Genomic DNA, 21797 nt, shown 5'->3' with positions numbered 1-21797 from the left:
TTTTCTTAGAAGAACATAACTCTCCAAACGGAAAACGAACCTATGATCCCTTATACTCCAACTAAGTGACCCAAAGGATTCGTACACTAAGTCAACTTCTCAGATGGCAAAATTCTTCTCTTCGATATCTTTCCTAAAAGTAGGCTAGCCACCAGTCAACCTAATATTGGTAACCCAAGAAACAAAAAGACCAGCCAACCTAACAATCTCAGACTGAGACAGAAACTGAGGCTTAGGAGTAAGCTCCACGCCTTCAGACGGCCTACAATACTGACACCGGAGGTTACATCTTTGACCGTTCTGTCAAAGATATCCTCAAGTAGGTATGTAACCGACCAAACGAATCAATCAATATGTCTGAGATAGGGTTGTCATTTCTCCAATCAACTTGAGCCGCATTTCTGTTAAACAAATGCTCACTGGTCGTAGCATTGTTTCTTGATATTGAGCTTGAACCAACCTGGTGAGAAGATAGCACAATTTAAGCATCCATTATCTAAAAAAAACATATATAGCCCAAAATTTACCAAGAAACAGTTCAAATTCGTGAAAGCCACTTGCCAGTCATTGATTATGAAAAGGCACATCCTCATCGTTGTTAACACTGCAGAGAGACAACTCGAATGTGAACCATGAGTCACTTCTTTGGTAGACGGAGAGAGTCTTCTTCTGTAAAACAAGAAAGTTAAGATTCTTGGTCTATCGTAAAAGCTAAGGCGTTGAAGAAATGAAGACGGTACTAAAAAACGGAGAGTTTGGCTAAAAAGGGATAAAACAACTCTTTTGTTTTTTTAGGGACATCTGCCGGTCTCGCCGGTGACCGGTTACCGGTAATCAAACCGATTTTAATAGAAAACTAGGTAATAACCCGCGCCTTGCGCGGGATGTGATTATTAGGTTCGTTATTTTTAATAAAAAAGACAATAAATCTGTTTAATCTGGATATTGGTTAGGTTTTACGTTTTTTTGTTTTTAATCTTCTAAAATATAACTATTATTTTAAATTAATATTCATTTTAGTTTATTCGGTTAAAACATTTGATTTTTTGGTTTTTTCAGATAAAAACCTAAAATTAATATTATATGTTTATTTTCATATTATGAAGTTTAGATAGTTGTCATGTCGAACCAATAGTTTCATATTATAGTTTTTAAACAGATAATAGTTTAAGAAAAAGAAAAGAAAATTATTAAGACAAATCATTTCACTACAATTTGGTCGGTAGTGAAAGAAACATTAAGAAAAATATTTCAACTTTCAAAAAAAATTAGATACTTCAGCTGTGGTGAATACTTAGTTATAAGATGCTCACATCAAGGTGCACATGTATGTTTATGTAAAAAATATATAAAAATAGTTGAAAAATATATAAAGATATTGTTAATTAATATTAAATGACATTTTTGTTCAGAATAATACATGAAAGATAAAATTAAAATTTATTTAAAATAAAAAAGACCTTGACATTAGTCATTTTTTCATCAAAAGAAAATAAAATTATATTCGTAAATAGGGGTGGACACATATCAAGTATCTGGATATTTGGAAGCATTCTTGTCAATTCTATCTTTAGCCACCTAGATATTCGGTGACTCCGATATCCGAAATGTTTTAGAATTTTACAGAATATCCGATTTGATTCGTAAATAAAATAAAATTTTAAAAATAATTTAATAATAACATTTTATTACAAAAATAAAACATTATATAACCTTTTAATTCTAGTACCTAATATAATAAATTTATATTGTAAAACTGATATAAAGTATAATATATATAATTCTTTTCATATATGTATATATATGCATATAACATATCGAATTAGATATATGTTCCTAAAAATATTGGTATTAGTGATTTGCTTCTTTTTTGGATATTGTATTTTAGTATTTGATTTGTTTCGTAAAGTTTCAAATATCAAGATTTTTTGGTTCAAATCAAAACGGATAACAAATCGAATCAAAATTTATGAATATTTTGCTCAATTTTATCTGTAAACAATAAAAATAATATATATATAGTTTGGCTTTTGATTCGTTATCTATTTTTTTTCGAACCGAAAAATCCAGAGTTTTATTGGAACTATATATGTGAGTTTTATATTAAAAAAATCACAAAGTACATAGTGTGAACACATTTATGACTATAGTGTGAACGCGTTAGCATATTTATTATCAAATCATTGTGAGGCTGTCACGTGTCTATTATAATGTGAATGCATTTATTACAATGCTTCTCTTTTAATATATAAGGGATTATATAGATCATTGGGCTAGCGTGATCCAGATCCGATATCTTTGTTACGTGAAATTTTATCCCATGCCTTCACCACTAATTAAATTTATAAATAATAATGAGAGAATTATAATGAATCATTTCTTGATTATTGACAAAATAATAGAAAGCCGACAAAAAAACACAACAAACAATTATACACACACATGTGAATTCAACAATAAAAAAAGTTTTTTTTTTCTGGACTGACAAATAAAAGTGTCACTGATCTTTTTTCAGTTACGTGCATAGCCGCAAAATTTACTAGCCATAAATGAATTCAACTCATTGGAAAAAGACATACCCTTTAAAGAGTAAACTCTATTTTTTTTTTGTCAAGAGTAAACTCTATTTAAACAAGGGTATATAAGATTATAGGCTCTAATCATTTTTAATGTAAATATGTTTTTACGTACCGAGTAAAGATATGGATAAATAGTGTATGCATATTTAGGTTGATCCATACTCGTCTCAATTTTCCTATGACATGCTTGACCTATGATGTCAGTTTGTATCGTTCTACACCGACAGTCTGACACATCCATTGTTACTTATCCTTATCTGTTCCACTTTTACTATGGTTTTGACTGGATAGCATTTCTGGTGCAACTAACATAGCTGAAACATAGAAAAAAAAACATAGCTGAAACATTTATTACTCTTAGAAATGGCCAATCAGGTGAAATTCATTTACTCTACATTAATTCTGATTATTACTATTTAAACAAAAGAATCACACACTTATTATAACCTCTCACTCTCTCATTTATTTATTTCTTTTCAATTCCACCTTTTATAATCACTCCAAAAATTACCAATGACACTCTATATATGCTGAATATAATTTTCATTAGGTATCCTTCATAAGAACACATTGGATCAAAACTCTTAACTACAAATATAAACGATATCAGGTTTTGAACACCCTGTCAACATGTAAGATCATTAGGCAATCGTTTTCCTGGTTTCAAAGGCTACCAGATTTTCATATATTTTTTTTTTAAAACTGGCCAGATTTTCATATTTAAACTAATTAATAGAGTGACATTGATATCAGCTTAAAAAGTAATACTACGATTAATCGTTAGTTGATCAAAGACGATGGTTCTCTATTTATGCTAACTAATTAAAAAAGTTTGAGCATTGCATCTTATACATATAAACTCAATTTTACACCAGGGTGGCTAGTTTGATGAATCTTCCACGTAATATATAAAATCAAATTCGCAGAAAATATAAATTACAAGCTATCATTATTAAAAGAAGAAAATGAAGAGTATGACTGAATGGTGATTGCATCTTCGTCATGTTTCACACACTCACTTCACCTATCATTATGCATTTATCTAATGTGCAACTCTTCGACCGTACACATGCTAAGCTTCACGGCTCGTGGTCCACTTTAATAATGTTGTATTATATCTCGTCCATTGATAGGTTAGCCAATTTTAGTATAAGTTCTAAAGGTTTTCCATCAGTTCACTGTGCCAAAATCTAAAAGCAAATACAACCAACAAAAACTACTATATATATATATATATATATATATATATATATATATATATATATATATATATATCTCATGTTTTCTAAACACTACAAGAAAACATATTTTTTACGAGGGCAATATACGTTGTAAACGGGATGTTACGACGAATTAACCTCGAAAGACATTTCATCGTAAAACGTCCGTCGTAACGGAGTTTACGACGAAATATATTCCTCGTAAAGCGCAGGGCATCGTTTCGTCGTAAACGAGACGTAATACTTCGTGGTAAACTCCACGTAAAGTTTCGATGTAAAGCAGACGTAAATACTTTCGTTGTAAAGAACACGTAAACTTTTCGATGTAAAACCCTCGTAAATTTTTCGACGTTAATCAATCGTAAACATTTACGTGGAGTTTACATCGATTCTTATTAATATATATAATAAATTTGTTTTTTTTAACCTCAAATATAAATTTGAATTTATTTAAAATTCAGAATTTAAAATAATTTTAAAACGAAATATGAAAATAAAAAAAACATATTACAAAAAAGCATTTAAAAGTCATACAATAATATTTAAATTCATAATACAAACAGAAATATAAAAAAAACTACATATCATCGAAGTAGTCGGTGGGGTTGCTCGGCTGTTGACGGGTTGGATCGGACTCTTGGGGATCTCGTACTGGCAACCCAAGAGCGGCTCATCTCTCACTCAACATTCTCTGCATAATTAAAAAATTATTCTGTTACCTAACTAATCACCTAAACTAGTATTCCGTCACCTAACTAATCACTTAAACTAATTACCTAACTAATCATCTAAACTAATTATCTAACTAATTAATCACCTAAACTAACTTAAAAAAAAAGAGAGAGAAGAGAGAGTTTACCTTAGAGGGAGAGCAAAGGAGTTTGGGAGGAATGAACGAGGTAGCCTCGCTCTCGGCGTCTCATTATATAGATAACGATTCGCCGTAAACGCGACGTAATATTACGACGAATTTACCAGGCCCGCGTTTTTCCATTTACGACGAAGTTACCTGGCCCGTGTTTTTCCATTTACGACGAAATTACCTGGCCCGTGTTTCTCGATTTACGACGAAATTACGTTGAATAGGTTTACCAGGCTTTTCCATTTACGACGAATTTACCAGGCCCGCGTTTTCTCATTTACAACGAATTTACTAGGCCCGTCTTTTTCCATTTACGACGAAATTACCACGTCCGTATTATTTTTACAAGGATTTTACGACACTTAACCCTAAACACCGAGAATGAAATCCCTAAACCCCAAAGTCACATATCATCTAACATCATACCTTATTCTTTACTACTTCTTACTCTTTCTCCAACTTAAACCCTAAAACTCCAAATAAATTTTTTAAAAACTAAAGATGAAAAATTATAGAAAACAACATTTGTTACACATACATTAAGATGGTAAAAAAACATATTTCTTTAAACATACATTACAATAGAGAAATACAACATTTGTTACATATATTACATCACTCTAAATCGTTTTCGTTCTCATCAATATTACATCACTCTAAATCGTTTTCATTCTCATCACTATCATTACAATCATCATCGTCGCTTCTCTCGAACTCGTCTTCACGTGCTTCATCTGTCGCATCTTCGGGAATATCTTCATATTGAAAGTTTTGCGGGTCGATCAAAAGGATTTCATCAGTTGGTTGTTCTCGAACTTGATGGCGTTTATTGATGATGATGAAGAGGAAGACTCTGTTCAACAATCAGCCACCAATTACTATTTCGAAGATGACGATAAGGAACCTGTGTCATTCGTCTGTCTGTCAATTCAGTGGAGCGACAAGGAGAAAGTGGACGGAAGTGCAGCTGGTTTGTACTTGAGAGGAACCTCTGACGATGGTCTTTTGCCTCTGCATAAGCTTGTCAAGGCTTGGAGGTTCGACCTTTCCAACTTCAGTCTGGAGATCTCTGTTCTCACGAAGGATAATGTCGAACCTTCGTGAGAACAGAGATCTCCAGACTGAAGTTGGAAAGGTCGAACCTCCAAGCCTTGACAAGCTATGCAGAGGCAAAAGACCATCGTCAGAGGTTCCTCTCAAGTACAAACCAGCTGCACTTCCGTCCACTTTCTCTTTGTCGCTCCACTGAATTGGCAGACAGACGAATGACACAGGTTCCTTATCGTCATCTTCGAAATAGTAATTGGTGGCTGATTGAGGAACATAGTCTTCCTCTTCATCATCGTCAATAAACGCCATCAAGTTCGAAAGGAAGAGAGTTGTGTGTTGTGAGAAAGAGAATTGTGGGAAATGACATATATATAGAGAAATTTTCGAGTTGGGTAGTTGAAATATAACAACGATTTTACAAGGAATGTTTTACATTGATTTTACATGGTTTTAACATAATATTTACAACGACTTTACAACGAATTTAGATAAGTTAAAGCACATTGAATACACGTTTTCACCTAAATATAACGGTAACATGATTCGTTGTAATGTCGATGTAACGTTTACGACTATTTTCGCTTTCCACGTACTTTCGTCGTAAACTTACATGGACTTTACGACGAAACACTTTCGTCGTAAAGTTCCATGGAGTTTACGACGAATTTTGGTCTCGTCGTAATTGCGTTGTAAACACTCAAATTTACGAGAAAATATTTTCGTCGTAAATCTTCGTTGTTACTGCTACGTTTTCTTGTAGTGAAAATATTATTTCGTGTACTACAATATTTTTTCAAAATAGGAAGTATGTAAAATGTTTTGGATTTGTATCCAACATATGTATGATGGTATGTAAAGAAACATGTGAGCATATATATTTCTTTTTTGAACATACGTGAGCATATATATTTCGTGTACATATTATATATAGTTTCCATTTTCAATTGATGATGATAGATGTGGAGGAAATACAATAATTCTTAAAAAGTTTATTAAATAATTTTAAATTTATTTCAAACTTGTTTATCACATTTACATATATAAAATAGGAAATTACCTTATAATTCCCTAAATAAATCACAAGTAAATATATTCAAAGAAATCTAATAGATGAGAATAGAACATATCTGTTTGGGCAATTGTCAATAATAGCACCTTTTGAAGTTTTCCTTCCCAAACTAGCACTCAGGATCAGAAGTCACAAAAATAGGTTTCATTAAAGGGGTAATTTACCTTTATACCCTTTGTTATAAGAATAGAAAAAAAAAACATTTCATTTCATTCGATCGCGAATCGTGTCGTCTCCTCTCGGGAATCTTCAAACCCTCACCGGCACTGTCGTCTCCGACTCGGGAATCGTCGTCTCCGGCTCGGGAATCATCTTCTCCGACTCGGGAATCGTCGTCTCCGGCTCGGGAATCATCTTCTCCGACTCGGGAATCGAAGTCTCCGGCTCGGGAATCATCTTCTCCGGCTCGCTAATCGTCTTCTCCGGCTCGCTAATCGTCTTCTCCGGCTCGCTAATCATCTTCTCCGGCTATCTAATCATCAGCGTCACACTCTCTACTCTCAAAATCGGTAACTTTTTAAAATTAGGGTTTTTGAATTAAAATTTGGGAAGCTTGCGTTTTGATTTTGATTTGTGTGTTACTCGTTCTTATTAACAAGCGAAGCAAATGAAGACTTTTGTGTTGTTTTGTATTTGTGTTATTTCAGGAAAGCCTTCCAGAAAAGTTTGAAATTTTTTTTTCCTTGTTTACGCAGGATAGAAACAAGATGGGAGATTCAGTACCTCTAAAACTAGCACTGCCAGAGCTGAAGTATCCTATTGGTTCACAGCCAAAAGAAAAGTCAGCAATCAACCAATACTCTGGTTCAGATTATATCTCTATTGTCAAAAGCATCCTAAAACCAGATGAGATGATAAGAGTCCGAGGATCATTTCTGGGACCTGTAATGAAGCTCAGTGAGAGAGGATTGAAGTTATCAGCAAAGATAGTCTACGCCATTCTCACTAGAAGCATCGTTTCTGTCAAGGAGAATGAAGCCTGGTTCCATTTCGGTGCGCAGCCAATGAGGTTCTCTATAAGAGAATTTCATATGATGACAGGCTTGAAATGTAGTGGTGCATTAGAAGGACCACGAAGGGAAACCGAGAGATTTAATTGGGAATTGCTAAAGGGGCGTAGTCATAAGTTAAGTGACGTGGTGGACCAGCTCAGAAACACAAGAGAAGATGCTTCTGAGGAGAGAATATGCCTCGCAATGCTCATCCTGGTAGAGAGCATATTATTGCGGAAGAGCAAAGGAGGGAGTTTTCCTTTGGAATATGCGAAAAATGCACAGGATATGACATATCCATGGGGAAAAGAGGCTTACATTGTGCTCCTGAAGTCAATTCAAAACGCTGTCGCGAATCATTTGGAGAATAAATCCAAATTTGAGTTGCAAGGTTATCCTCTAGTATTCCTTCTTTGGATACTAGAGTCGATTCCTTTGCTAAGGAATAAGTTCAGTAAGTGTGTACCAACAGTTGAGGTTCCTGGGCCGACTTACTTGTGTGAAAAATACACTGAGATAGAGAATCCATCACTTGATAGGGTTTTACAGGTTGAAGCTGATACAAAGGTAAGCTTTTCCAAGTATATGTTTCTCAGTTTATTTGGCTTCTTCTTTTTAATATGTTTCTCATTGGTCTTTTTTTGAAATATTCTCAGCTGAAGGTCCATTGCATACTACCTTCTATTCCTCATGATCCAGAAGATGATATCTCCATTGAAGACAAATATAGTGACGAGTTGGAAACAGTGAAAGATGTAACAAAGAAAGGGTACAAGATTACAGCCGATGACTGGGAAAATAGGTGTGTAGACACATTTGACACATTGGATGCTCTTATTCAAATGATGGCAAATAAGGAGACTGGCCAAGCTTCTACTCCGATTGATGAGGATTCAGTAAATGAAAAAGTGAACAGGATCATCACGGTAATGGAGGAGAATCTGAAGAGCATGAAGGATCGAATGTCATTACTGGAAGAAGAAAACATACATCTTAGAGCTCGTGTGTCAGAGTTGGAAGGAAACAGCAATGTTTTTCCCACTAACGTGACACAAAAGGTAAATTCTCAAAACATCTTCTTTTACATTTGCATTTTCAAGTATTTTTTGGAAGATCTTGTACATATTCTTGAATGCCTTCCTAATATTTGACAAACAGCGATCCAGTGGGACACCTTTATCTCCAATGTCTCACACGCAACCATCCAGTGGGACACCTTTATCTCCAATGTCTCACACGCAACCATCGAGTGAGACACCTTTATCTCCAATGTCTCAACAGCCTAATTTGACACATGAGGTATGTAACCAATAAATATTGTTGAGTTTTGAAGTAATATTTGGAAAGCTTTTGTACTTCTTGAATGCATTCCTGATTTTTGCAGGAGACAATGATTGAATCAGCTGCATCTCCAAAGTCTCAACAAAATGAGGTATATGCTCAAAAATTTTTAAGAAAATATTTGGAAATTCTTGTACAAAATCCTGAATGCCTTCCTGATTTTTGCAGGATTACACGCAATCATCGAGTGAGACGCCTTTATCTCCAATGTCTCAACAGCCTAATTTGACAAATGAGGTATGTAACCAATAAAATATTGTTGAGTTTTGAAGTAATATTTGGAAGCTTTTGTACATATTCTAGAATGCATTCTTGATTTTTGCAGGACACAATGAATGAATCAGATGATGAAACTCCTGCCCTTGATACTCAAGTATTCTCTCCTAATCTGACAAAAGAGGTATATGCTCAATGATATTGTTTTCACAGTTGGAGTTTACAAATTAGTTTTGGGTGATTTTTTTTTACATATAAAGGCTTTTCTGATTTTTGACAGAAAGAAACAGAAACGTCTACCGGTGAGAGGCCATCCAATCCTAATCAAGATGGAAAACCAGATGATGAGGTAATATTTATTCTAGAAATTATAGTTGAATGTATTCATGATGGCCATTCCTGATATTTTTTTGCAGATTGTGAGAGAGAAATTAACAAGTGAGTCACCTGCTAGTCAGAGTCAAGTTTTGCAGAAAGAAACAGTAGAAATGAATGAGACACCTTCTTCTCCAATAGCTCCAAAGAGTATTGAAACTCCCGTTTATACTCCAAGTCAGACTCAGCAGGTACATGGTCAAAAAAAATCTTGGATTTTTAAGTTAATGTTTGAAAGCTTTAGAACGTACTCTGGATTGACTTCGTGATAATTTTTACAGATTGAGAGAGAGCCATCGGATGACACGCCTGCCCTTGATACTCAAGTTTTTACTCCTAATCTGACAAAAGAGGTATATGCTCAATGACAGTTGGAGTTTACAATTAGTTTTGGGTGATTTACATATATAGACCTTTCTAATTTTTGGCAGAGGGAAACACAAACCTCTACTGATGAAACGCCACCCAAAACTAATCAAGGAGAAGGAAAACCAGATGATGAGGTAATATTTACTCTAGAAATTATAATTGAATGTATTCATGATGGCCTTTCCTGATATTTTTTGCAGATTGTGATTGAGTCACCTGCTGCTCAGACTCAAGTTTTGCAAAAAGAAACACTGGAAATGAATGAGACACCTTCTTCTCCAATATCTCCAAAGAGTATTGAGGCTCAAGTTTTTACTCCAATTCAGAAACAGCAGGTAAATGTTCAAAAAATCTTGGAGATTTCAAGTAATGTTTGAAAGCTTTTGTACGTGTTTTTGATCCCCTACCTGACTTTTTTTTGTTTTTTTTTGCAGACGGTAACAGAGGAAACGTATGAGGCTACACAGCCATTGACTGAGATCATTTCAGCAAACAATAAAAAGGTAAGCATAGAAATGTCTTTCATAAGTACAACTTGAATTTTAAATTGTAGAAACTTCTTCATAACTACCTCTTTTATTTTACTGTTATTACAGGAGGATACACATGCTGTGCATTACAGACCTTCCTCTCCATTGTCTTCACTAATTGCACTAGTTATTGAAGAAAATAAGAATGCTTTGGTAAGAAGAAATATTTAAAATGTTTAGGTAATATTTTTCTATTCAACTAACTCTTACCATTTACTTTTGTCTTATAGAGTGAGACAGAAACTGCGACCCAATATTTTTCTACAAGTGAAGGAGAGCATTCACAATCAAGCAGAAAGAATCAAGCGGAAGAATATCTCAAGGATACTACAGAACCTACTACTGAGCTAGTTTCCACAGATGTTTCGAAGACACAACCTCTTACTCCGCAAACACAGCACCTTCAGACAAGTGAGGGAGATCAATCCGATGAGACACCATCAGAGCAGAATCAAGCAGAAGAAAATCTCAAGGATACTACAGAACCTACTACTGAGCTAGTTTCCACATATGTTTCGAAGATGCCGCCTATTACTCAGCAAACAGAGCATCTTCAGACAAGTGCTATAGATTTTTCAAAAAAAACGAGGTATGCATCGAGTATATTTGATCTTTAATTATTATTCTAACAATTTAAAACCGCTGATGTTACTGAATCTTCATTTTTAATAGGTTGAAGTAAGCAGGCTTCTAGCTCACTTTCAAATAGGCGCAGAGGTTGAAATTTTGTCTACTGATGACGAAATATGGTATCCAGGAAAGGTTGTTGATCTTAAACTGTGTGAATGACTAGAGGAGCTGACAGTTGAGTACACGACACTCTTCACAGACCAACATAGACTTCAGAAACTTCAGGATACTATCACGGCTGACAAAATACGTCCTGCAACACCAACTAGTGACCAAAAATCCTTTGAGATGATGGATAAGGTAGAAGCCTTCTACAACAATGGCTGGAGCAGCGGACAAATTAGCATGGTACTTGGTGATAACACATACTCGGTGTGTCTCTATACTTCTATGGAAACTATTCTATTCAAACATTCAGATTTGCGAATTCATAGAGAATGGAAAGATGGAGTCTGGAAGATGGCAGATAAGGTAAATCATAACTAGAATTATACTTCACGTGAATTGTTTGATATACATACATTTTAGTTTCAGGAATGGTTTCCAGAAATTCCGATTGCAACAAATTTGATAATATTTTGCTTGGTGTCTATTGTTTGATTAAAGGTGAAGCCTGATAAGAAAAGGAAAGCTGCTGCCTCATCACAAAATTCAGGAATGGATAATGTTTTCCTAAGAAGGAGCGAGAGGGTGCCTAAACGATCTAGAGACACAAAAACTCCATTCAAGTCTGACAGAAATCCGGCTTTAACTGTAATACCTGAGATTATACCTGCAGTTGATCCGTTTTCAACTCCTGCGGAACATAAGCTTTCAAGGCTTCAAAATTGGATGACATTAAAGCCCGGCATGCATGAAACGTAAGCATGTTTCTGTCCTTGTCTATATATTCTTATATTTATGTATAAGAGGTTTGGTAATTCCTTTGAATCTTTAATCGACTGCAGGTCCCTATCAATCAATGATAATAAGATAAGGAAATCTTTCTTTCAAAGCATGGAAAATGCAAAAAAGGACCTTAAGAAAGAGGTAATTTGTTTACATATGTTCTTGCCTTGAGCTTTTTTTTAAAAAAAAATTCAGGAAGGATTTGTTTAGTTTCAGGAAATTATATAGTAACAAATTAGATAATGTTTGCCTTTTTTTTTGCAGCACATTGATGGAGCCTTTGCAATGCTAAATTGCAGAAGAAATGAGAATGCTGCTTGGTTCCACAACTACAAGATTCCAAAGGCGTGCTTCCTACCTATGGAGTTCTTGCATTGCTTGCTCTCTGATGATTTGGCTTACAAGAAAGAAAAGGTCAAAGGTAAAAAGATTTTCAACGATTTATTTAAAGATACTGTGAGAGGGAAGGTATATCCAGAGAAGACATGGGGAGAAGATGTTGATGTTGTGTATGGGATTACTCTTGGAAAAAAAAGCAATGTCTGGATTGGGATGGAAATTCATTTGAAGAAGAAAAGAATCACAGTATATGATTGTTTTCAAAAGGAAAGCAACAGCATTGATATTCCTCAAGTGAAAAAGTTGGCAGGTATGTATAAACAATCTGTATTTGATGTATTCATCTGTTTCTTGGTTTGAAATATTCAACTGATTCTATCTTGATATTGATTTTTAAATATGACAGTGTTGATTTCTAATCTGCTGGTGGAATCTTCTGGTGATGAGGTAGATAAGGTGAAGATGATTCCATTTGAGATTGAGCAGGCACAAGGTTTACCCAAGACAAAACATCCTTTCAACTGTGGGATATTTCTTGTCAAGATTCTGGAGTGCCAGTCATTGAAGATAGGAGACATGACAAAGATTAATGATGACAATGCATTGGAGCTAAGGAGAACCTTGTCTTGTGAGATCTTCAACCAATTTGTGGATGAGAGCTTTGGGAAATGAGAATGATGCATGAAAACATTTTTTGTTTTAGTTAAGACTCGGTTTTAGTTATGACTGTTTATTTTGTTATGTTGTTGGCGTCTGGTTACATAAGAAAGATTGGAAGGATATCAAGTATTTTATTTGGGTATCATATATCTTGGAAGGTTAAAATATTGTTTCTGGATGGGTTTCCAGAAAAAAAGTTAAGTGTTTCAAATGTAAAAAAGAATGAAATGAGATTATATACTAAGGATTGGACATGTATATGGTAAGCTTAAAATTGTGATGTTTACAGACAACAAAAATTTAGAACCACAAAGGATCGAACCCAGAGGGAGAGAGTCTGCGTATTTGGATAGTGTGGGAGTTTAGCCACTAGGCCAAGAAGAATCATCTGTTATGGATTACATTTAATTTTATTTAACTCCAAACTGTAACACAAAAAAGAATTAAAATAGATTTTGAATCCACCACATATCGAACCCGGGGATAGAGAGACTTTTGAGTTATAAAAAGCCTTGGTTTAACCGCTGGTCTGAGGAGAATCATCTGTTAAAGAATATTACATAAGCATACTTAACCCAATTAATATAGGATAGGTTTCCAAAACAATACATTTCGATTGAAAAAAAACAAAACTCTTGCCGTCTCAACACTCTCGCCGTTTCAAACTTCTCGAATCTCACTCGTCTCCGCCTCTCGAATCTCTCTCTCATCTCCATATCTCTCGATCTCCGACGAAAACCCATCTCCAGAACTCTCTCTCTCTCGATCTTTTACGCGAGCTCTCTCTATTCTCCGAGAAAAACCATTTCTAGAGCTCTATCTCTTGAAGGTATGTTGCAGATTCAACCTTATGTGTGTTTTCTTTCTGAGAGATTGGTCTCCTGGTTTTTGCTTGTGTATAGACTTGCTCGTTTTAACCTAATATGATTCGTAGAATTCTAGTTCATGTGAAAGCATGTGTATAGACTTCGGGAAGGATTTGTATTTTTTTCAGGAAACCCTTCCTGAAAATTGGATTTTAATTAATTTAGACAAATAAAATTTTTCTTGTTTACGCAGGATAGAAACAAGATGGGAGATCCATTACCATTAAGACTAGCACTGCCTGAGCTGAGGTATCCGATTGGATCAGAGCCAGAGAAGACGATATCGATAAACCAACACTCGATAGTTGCTTATATCAAAACTGTTAAGGAAATTCTAGGAAATGATGAGTTCAACAGAATAAGAGGGACGTTTTTGGGACCGGTGATCAAGCTTGGAGAGAGGTCTTTGAAATTATCAGCTAAGATAGTGCACGCAGTTCTCACCAAAAGCATCAAGACAGTGAAGAGACACGAAGCATGGTTCCATTTTGGTGCTCAGCCAATGAGGTTCTCTATAAGAGAATTCCACATGGTGACTGGTTTGAAATGTAGTGGTGAAGCAAGAGAACCACGAGAGGGAACCGAGAAATTTAAGTGGGACTTCCTAAAAGGGCGTACTCATACAGTAAAGGACGTGGAGAAGCAGCTCAGAAACACAAGAGAAGATGCTTCTGATGAGAGATTCTGCCTTGCAATGCTCCTCCTGATTGAGAGCATACTACTACAGAAGAGCCTTCTCGACGGTGGCACAACTTTTACTTTGGATTATGTGAAAATAGCGCAGGATATGGATGTCTTGATGACATACCCATGGGGGAGAACAGCTTATAATTTGCTGTTAAAATCACTTCAGAGAGCTGTCGACAAAAGCCTCGACAAAAACAATTATGATTTGCAAGGGTTCCCTATGGCATTTCTTATATGGATACTTGAGTCAGTACCTTTGCTACAGTATGCATTCAGTCAAGTTGTTCCTATTCTGAGCGTTCAACCGTCTACCCCAATATTTTTGTGTGAGAAGTACCTTCAAATAGCTTCTCCACAGCTGATAGATGTTCTCCTAATTGAAATCAAAGATCATGTAAGTTTTTACATTATTTTTTTCTTGTTTCTGTTTTGCCTTATGATTCTCCATTTAAAAGCTAATTATTTTTATGGTTTCAGCTTAAGGTCACATGCATCCTACCTCCTATTTCTAATGATCCAGAAGATGATGTTTGCATGGGAGACGAAGCTAATAAAGATCTGGATGACATGGCCGATTTATCCAAGAGAGGTTATAAGTTTAAAATTAGAGATTGGCGAAACATGTCAGTAGACCTATACGGTGCTAATGAAGAAATAAGAAGAGCATCTTTACTGTTTGGGAATGGAGGGATGAGTCAAGCTTCTACTTCGTATCAGGAGGAGTCTTTGGAATCAAAGATCAACAGAATCAGCGAGATGGTGGGAGATAATTTAAGGATCATGAACGATCGTTTGTGTTTGATTGAAAAAGACAGGAAACAGATTAAAGAACGTGTGACAAACCTAGAGAAACTACAAAGAGTTACTTCATATGAAACTCCAAACAATGAGGTAACTTTTTTTTCGGAAATTAAAATTAATGTTTATCTAGTTCTTGATTCAGTTTTGAGTTGTCAAGTAATTTTGGAAGATGTTATACATATTTAGGCTTGCCTTCCTAATTTTTGTTGTACTTGCACAGACTGACACAACTCCATTTCATGAGACGGCTTCCAGACAAGGTGAAGCCAATGCAGATCAAGCAGATGAACAACTTAACAATGAGGCAAGTATAATTTTGAAAACTGTTGGTATTTATAAAATTATGAATTTGGTACGTGTTCATAATCCCATTCCTGACATCAGGATACACGAGAGCCTATGAATGAGATCACGAAAGAGACACCTGGTTCTCCAATAGCTCAACAGAATATTGAGACTCCAGTCCTTACTCCAATTCAGACGCAGCAGGTACCTTCTTTAAAAAATTGGACTTTTCAAGTAATTTTTGGAAGCCCTTGTACGTGTTCATTCAACCATTCCTGAATTCAGGAGACTCACGAGCTTATGAATGAGATCATTTCACCAAACATTTCCGACACACAGCCAAATACCCGAGCTCGCAGAAATCTTTTAACAGAGCAAAATAAGGTATTACTTTCATTAAAACCTTTAATAAATACTCAGCAACTATCAAAATGACTGGATATCCTTGAATCTAAACCATCACAGGATGTAGAAAGCAGAGTTCAAAATCCCTTTGAGATCGGAGCAAATGTGGAGATTTCATCACAAGATGACAATACTTGTCATAAATGGTATCCAGGAAATGTGTTGGCAACATATTTGGTTGATGGGGTTGAGATGGTGAAAGTTGAGTACTTCGTCCCGTCTCTGGACGAAAAGAAGAGGAAAAGGAGTGTTGAGACACGTGTATCAATTGACAGAATACGTCCTCAACCACCACCTGAGAGATCTGGAGCGAAGAAAAGTTATGAGCTAATGCAGGACGTGGAGGCGTTCGACAATGGTGCCTGGTGCGCTGGAAAAGTTAAAGTCATTTTGTTTGATGGCTCGTGTTTTGTCTCTTTGAACAATTCTAAAGAACAAATTTACTTCCACCATTCTGAGATGCGAAAACCAAGAAAATGGGTAGATGGTGTTTGGGAGATGACAAAAAAGGTAAAACAAATGCCTTGGATCACTTGAATTGAAAAATAATGTCATTTGTTTAATATCTCGGTATTGATTTTCAGATGGAAGAAGAGCAGACGCAGAGTGTGAATCCAAGTGAAGGAGATGGTGATAAAAAGGTATGAAATATTTATACATCATACTAGGAATTAAGATATAAATGTATCTGAATTTTTGTCATTCAAAAAGGGGAAGGCGAAGGCTGTCGCTTGTAAGAAAAATGAAGCAGCTGGTCCATCAGAAGATGGTGTTGGGAAAATGGCAAAAGAGGTAATAAAAATGAATAAGATCCACTTGAATTGAAGTTCAGGTCAATAGTTTGATATATCGGTTTTGTTTCACAGATAGAAGTAAAGCAGGGTAAGAGTGTGAAACCAAGTCAAGACGATCATGCAAAAAAGGTATAAAAAATATTTTTACTTCATATTAGGAAGGCATTCAAGTATAAAGATAAAAACGATCCTGAATTTTTGTCTTTATTTTAAATTAAAGGGGAAGCCACATGTTGGTAAGAAGAAGAAAGCAAATGCTCAGCCAGTAGATTTGCTTCCTTTTCTACAGCGAGAAGAGAAGAGGCCAATACGACCTAGAAACCCTCCTATACCTGTAACACCTGAGGTAATCCTTCCAATTGATCCATTTGTGACACCTGAATTTCCTCGGTTTTCAAGGCTTGCACACTGGATGGATCTACGGGGCATATATCGTGTGTAAGCAACTTTTTGTCCTCGCATAAATATTCCTAATTTATTTTGTAAAAGTTTCGATTGATACTAGTTAATTTTATCAACTACAGACCGTTTTATATCAATGGAAAAGAAATTGAAAAAGAGTTCTTTCAAAAAATGGACGATGCAGAAAACAATCTCAACAAAGAGGTAATCAACACTCTGTTCTGTCTTCTATTTGATTGTGTGATATGTTTAGGAAGAGGTTGAGTTGAGCTATGCTAGATGTCCATGTTATAGCAGTTCTATATGAAGTTTCTAACTATATTGTTACATTGGCAGCACATAAATGTTGCATTTGAAATGCTAAATTGTAAGAGGGTTGAGCAAGGTGCTTGGTTCCGCAACAACAATCTTCCACCAGCATGCTTTGTACCAGTCAAATTCTTAGAAGAGGTTGGGTACGCTTATGAATCTGTCAGGAAGCCACATAAGAAAAAAAAAAGTTATTGGAGGGCTGTGTAGGCGAACTTGTGAAAGGTTTAATACATCCAAAGAAGGTATGGCTGGAAGATGTTGATGTTATATATGGTGTCATTGAAGATAAGTTGAGCTGTCACTATATTGGGGTGGAGATACAATTGATGGACAACACAATCACACTCTTCCATTGTGGTCTTCCAAAAGCAAATATCAAACGTGCTCTTAATCAAATCCAAGAACTGGCAGGTAAAAATATTAGCTAATTTAGAAAATAAAAGTTTGTCACTTGCTGCTTGTGATTGTGATGCATTTTTACATATTCATTTTGTTGTCTGTTGGTGATTGATTTATTGTATAATTTTGGGTATTTATGACAGTGTTGATTAGTGCCATAAAGATGGAACTTCTTGGTGAAGAGGTTAATTTCGAAGATATCAGTCCATTTGAAGTTAAGTTTGCAGAAGGGCTTCCAAAGACAAAATTTCCATACAACTGTGGTATTTTTGTTGTGAAGATGCTGGAATGCAGGTCACTGGGATTGAAGAGCATGGCTAATATAAATGATGAAACTGCGATGGACTTACGAAGCAAGCTATGTTGTGAGATCTTCGACCAGTTTATGGATAAAGATTTCCAGGAAGGTCAAAGGAAGTGAAAATGTCATATTTGTTCTGTTTTCTACACTGTTTTTCTACTTTGATATTAATTATCCCTAACGTTTAAGTTTAAGTTTGTAATGAATTATCCCTAACGTTTTTTTCATTTAGATTGTTATTGAAAAATTTTTAGGATGTATTGATGAATTGTCAAATGCTTATGGTACTTTTAGGATGGGTTTCCAGAAAAAGAGTGAGAAAGCAAAATGCACCAAAGCCTAGCATATTCCTTTAAAGTTTACAAAAAAAATGAAAAAGAAAGTGATCCGATGTTGATTGAACTCGTGAACTCTCGAAAGATGAATCAAAGTGTGCAGCCGCTGTGCCAAGGGTGTTATACTTGCCAAAAGATATAATAAAACGATAATAACTTGTAACTTTTGAATATTTAATTAAAAACAGAAAAAAGTGAAAATATACACAACGGGAATCGAACACGGCTTATTGTGTGATAAGGGTACACTAAGAGTAGAAGGGCTTGCCACTAGGCTATGGTGGATATTCGATATCAGAGTAAATGTGAACTTATTTATTCACAGACGATAGATTTATATGATCTGGATATCATTTTAAGTATTCAGGATAGCTTTCCAAAAACAAATTCCTTTAAAGTTTACAAAAAAAAAAATGAAAAAGAATGTGATCTGATGTTGATTGAACTCGTGAACTCTCGATAGATTAATCCAAGTGTGCAGCCGTTGTACCAAGGGTCTTATACTTGCCAAAAGCTACAATAAAACGAAAATAACGTTTGAATATTTAATTAAAAACAAAAAAAAATGTGAGTATACACAACGGGGATCGAACACGACTTATTGTGTGATAAGGGTACACTAAGAGTAGAAGGGCTTGCCACTAGGCTACGTTGGTTATTCGATAACAGAGTAAATGTGAACTCATTTATTCACAGACGATAGATTTATATAATCTGGATATCATTTTATGTATTCAGGATGGCTTTCCAAAAACAAATAAGCAAATCAGATAACCAAGTTATAAGAACACTAGGCCAAACCATTACAAAATAGTGAAAAACATTGAACAAGTTTTTTATTTAGGTTGTTAATTGAAGAAACAACACAAGAGAAACAAAAGTGCTTATTCATTTAAAATAAAAACTGAAAATCAAACATAATGTGGTCCTTAAAAACATAAAAAGAGAAGACGATAACATGAAATTACTCATGATGGAGCCAACTTTCGCCAAGTTTATCCCAATCAGGGACTTTGACCTTCACATCAGCAAGCATTCCTTCCGCTTCCGAGTGCTCTTCTTTGAGTTTCTCCAACTCAGCAGTTAAATCAAATTTTCCATCAGCTTTGATAATATCTTCAAGCAACTCGATTTGGACAGCAATTGAATTTGCTTTGCTGGATGCAAGATTCCAATCATTCTCAGATAGCCTGTATTCGTTGGACAAACGAAGAAGAGCCCTGTAATGTTCCACAGTTTCCTTCTTCCCCTTCTTGAAACCTTCGGCGGCATCACATCCGTAAACCTCCTCTATGGGACGCTTCATCATCTTCTTTGAACTTCCTTCCATTGAAACTTTGTCCTGCAACAAAATCGAAACTAAGATGTTACGATAAAATAGAAATAGAAAAAAGTTCATGAATTGAATGGAAAATGAGAAAAATCGAAAACTAACTTGTATTGCAAAAGGATATATCAAGCGAAATGAAGTGAGTGAATAAAAGGTCTGATATCGTCCCTTATATTTATAGAACAAAAAGGAACTCTTCGATTATTGAAGTCAGTTAAAATAAACTCTTGATTATTGTGGAACTCTTCGATTATTGAAGTCAGTTACTGAAATAACCAATCATATAACACCCAATCTTGACGAAAAGAAACTCTTCGGTTACTGAGTTACATGATGTCGTTTGGAAGAGACTCTTCGATTCCTGAGATATATGTTTGAACAAAAAAAAAAAATCACCCATTACTCGTAGGAGAGTCGAACCCGGGTCGATCAAATGTTTCGGTATCATAGGTTTCGTGGTTTAGCCGCTAGGCTGAGGAGAATCATCTGTTAGTTGCTTCCACATAATTGAATTTACCCATACAATTTATAGTATAATACATTGGAAAGATCTTTGATAGTTCAGGATGGGCTTCCGATTGCGACAAATGTGATTCCTGAGATATATGTTTGAACAAAAAAAAAAAAATCACCCATTACTCGTAGGAGAGTCGAACCCGGGTCGATCAAATGTTTCGGTATCATAGGTTTCGTGGTTTAGCCGCTAGGCTGAGGAGAATCATCTGTTAGTTGCTTCCACATAATTGAATTTACCCATACAATTTATAGTATAATACATTGGAAAGATCTTTGATAGTTCAGGATGGGCTTCCGATTGCGACAAATGTGATTCCTGAGATATATGTTTGAACAAAAAAAAAAAATCACCCATTACTCGTAGGAGAGTCGAACCCGGGTCGATCAAATGTTTCGGTATCATAGGTTTCGTGGTTTAGCCGCTAGGCTGAGGAGAATCATCTGTTAGTTGCTTCCACATAATTGAATTTACCCATACAATTTATAGTATAATACATTGGAAAGATCTTTGATAGTTCAGGATGGGCTTCCGATTGCGACAAATGTGATTCCTGAGATATATGTTTGAACAAAAAAAAAAAAAAATCACCCATTACTCGTAGGAGAGTCGAACCCGGGTCGATCAAATGTTTCGGTATCATAGGTTTCGTGGTTTAGCCGCTAGGCTGAGGAGAATCATCTGTTAGTTGCTTCCACATAATTGAATTTACCCATACAATTTATAGTATAATACATTGGAAAGATCTTTGATAGTTCAGGATGGGCTTCCGATTGCGACAAATGTGATTCCTGAGATATATGTTTGAACAAAAAAAAAAAAAATCACCCATTACTCGTAGGAGAGTCGAACCCGGGTCGATCAAATGTTTCGGTATCATAGGTTTCGTGGTTTAGCCGCTAGGCTGAGGAGAATCATCTGTTAGTTGCTTCCACATAATTGAATTTACCCATACAATTTATAGTATAATACATTGGAAAGATCTTTGATAGTTCAGGATGGGCTTCCGATTGCGACAAATGTGATTCCTGAGATATATGTTTGAACAAAAAAAAAAAATCACCCATTACTCGTAGGAGAGTCGAACCCGGGTCGATCAAATGTTTCGGTATCATAGGTTTCGTGGTTTAGCCGCTAGGCTGAGGAGAATCATCTGTTAGTTGCTTCCACATAATTGAATTTACCCATACAATTTATAGTATAATACATTGGAAAGATCTTTGATAGTTCAGGATGGGCTTCCGAT

General features: G+C 35.4%; 4 protein-coding genes across 4 annotated transcripts; all 4 read left to right on the top strand.

Moving 5' to 3' along the window:
* Nucleotides 1-6900: 6900 nt before the first annotated feature.
* Nucleotides 6901-11285, top strand: LOC125608526 (mucin-17-like). Its single transcript, XM_048778942.1, has 15 exons — nucleotides 6901-8339; nucleotides 8429-8830; nucleotides 8931-9071; nucleotides 9157-9204; nucleotides 9282-9350; nucleotides 9439-9513; nucleotides 9610-9678; nucleotides 9746-9895; nucleotides 9986-10057; nucleotides 10136-10207; nucleotides 10274-10408; nucleotides 10508-10576; nucleotides 10670-10756; nucleotides 10834-11192; nucleotides 11276-11285. The coding sequence occupies exons 1-15, from the start codon at nucleotides 7488-7490 to the stop codon at nucleotides 11283-11285; spliced, it is 2610 nt and encodes an 869-aa protein (XP_048634899.1). The 5' UTR covers nucleotides 6901-7487.
* A 95-nt stretch (nucleotides 11286-11380) lies between these two features.
* LOC125609381 lies at nucleotides 11381-13378 on the top strand. Its single transcript, XM_048780785.1, has 5 exons — nucleotides 11381-11704; nucleotides 11840-12093; nucleotides 12181-12262; nucleotides 12386-12770; nucleotides 12867-13378. The coding sequence occupies exons 1-5, from the start codon at nucleotides 11522-11524 to the stop codon at nucleotides 13130-13132; spliced, it is 1170 nt and encodes a 389-aa protein (XP_048636742.1). The 5' UTR covers nucleotides 11381-11521; the 3' UTR covers nucleotides 13133-13378.
* An 813-nt stretch (nucleotides 13379-14191) lies between these two features.
* On the top strand, nucleotides 14192-15699 carry LOC125608525. Its single transcript, XM_048778941.1, has 3 exons — nucleotides 14192-15067; nucleotides 15151-15564; nucleotides 15661-15699. The coding sequence occupies exons 1-3, from the start codon at nucleotides 14192-14194 to the stop codon at nucleotides 15697-15699; spliced, it is 1329 nt and encodes a 442-aa protein (XP_048634898.1).
* Nucleotides 15365-17036, top strand: LOC125609382 (protein AGENET DOMAIN (AGD)-CONTAINING P1-like). The gene is made up of 5 exons (XM_048780786.1): nucleotides 15365-15963; nucleotides 16045-16143; nucleotides 16225-16674; nucleotides 16749-16805; nucleotides 16876-17036. The coding sequence occupies exons 1-5, from the start codon at nucleotides 15874-15876 to the stop codon at nucleotides 16987-16989; spliced, it is 810 nt and encodes a 269-aa protein (XP_048636743.1). The 5' UTR covers nucleotides 15365-15873; the 3' UTR covers nucleotides 16990-17036.
* Nucleotides 17037-21797: the final 4761 nt, after the last annotated feature.

Source organism: Brassica napus, chromosome A5 (assembly GCF_020379485.1).
Source record: "Brassica napus cultivar Da-Ae chromosome A5, Da-Ae, whole genome shotgun sequence".
In the NCBI taxonomy this organism is placed as follows: Eukaryota; Viridiplantae; Streptophyta; class Magnoliopsida; order Brassicales; family Brassicaceae; genus Brassica; species Brassica napus.
The sequence above is the reverse complement of the archived record's forward strand: the minus strand, read 5'-3'. Positions and strand labels throughout refer to the sequence as shown.

Excerpts from the sequence above, each read along its gene's own strand:
- LOC125608526 (XM_048778942.1), top strand. The coding sequence starts at position 7,488 with ATGGGAGATTCAGTACCTCTAAAACTAGCACTGCCAGAGCTGAAGTAT. Across the intron at positions 9,205-9,281 it reads CAAAGTCTCAACAAAATGAG|GATTACACGCAATCATCGAG; the intron begins GTATATGCTCAA and ends TGATTTTTGCAG. Across the intron at positions 10,577-10,669 it reads TTTCAGCAAACAATAAAAAG|GAGGATACACATGCTGTGCA; the intron begins GTAAGCATAGAA and ends CTGTTATTACAG.
- LOC125609381 (XM_048780785.1), top strand. The coding sequence starts at position 11,522 with ATGATGGATAAGGTAGAAGCCTTCTACAACAATGGCTGGAGCAGCGGA. Across the intron at positions 12,094-12,180 it reads AAGCCCGGCATGCATGAAAC|GTCCCTATCAATCAATGATA; the intron begins GTAAGCATGTTT and ends AATCGACTGCAG. Across the intron at positions 12,771-12,866 it reads TCAAGTGAAAAAGTTGGCAG|TGTTGATTTCTAATCTGCTG; the intron begins GTATGTATAAAC and ends TAAATATGACAG.
- LOC125608525 (XM_048778941.1), top strand. The coding sequence starts at position 14,192 with ATGGGAGATCCATTACCATTAAGACTAGCACTGCCTGAGCTGAGGTAT. Across the intron at positions 15,068-15,150 it reads TAATTGAAATCAAAGATCAT|CTTAAGGTCACATGCATCCT; the intron begins GTAAGTTTTTAC and ends TTATGGTTTCAG. Across the intron at positions 15,565-15,660 it reads ATGAAACTCCAAACAATGAG|GCTTGCCTTCCTAATTTTTG; the intron begins GTAACTTTTTTT and ends ATACATATTTAG.
- LOC125609382 (XM_048780786.1), top strand. The coding sequence starts at position 15,874 with ATGAATGAGATCACGAAAGAGACACCTGGTTCTCCAATAGCTCAACAG. Across the intron at positions 16,144-16,224 it reads TTTTAACAGAGCAAAATAAG|GATGTAGAAAGCAGAGTTCA; the intron begins GTATTACTTTCA and ends AAACCATCACAG. Across the intron at positions 16,806-16,875 it reads AAGGAGATGGTGATAAAAAG|GGGAAGGCGAAGGCTGTCGC; the intron begins GTATGAAATATT and ends TCATTCAAAAAG.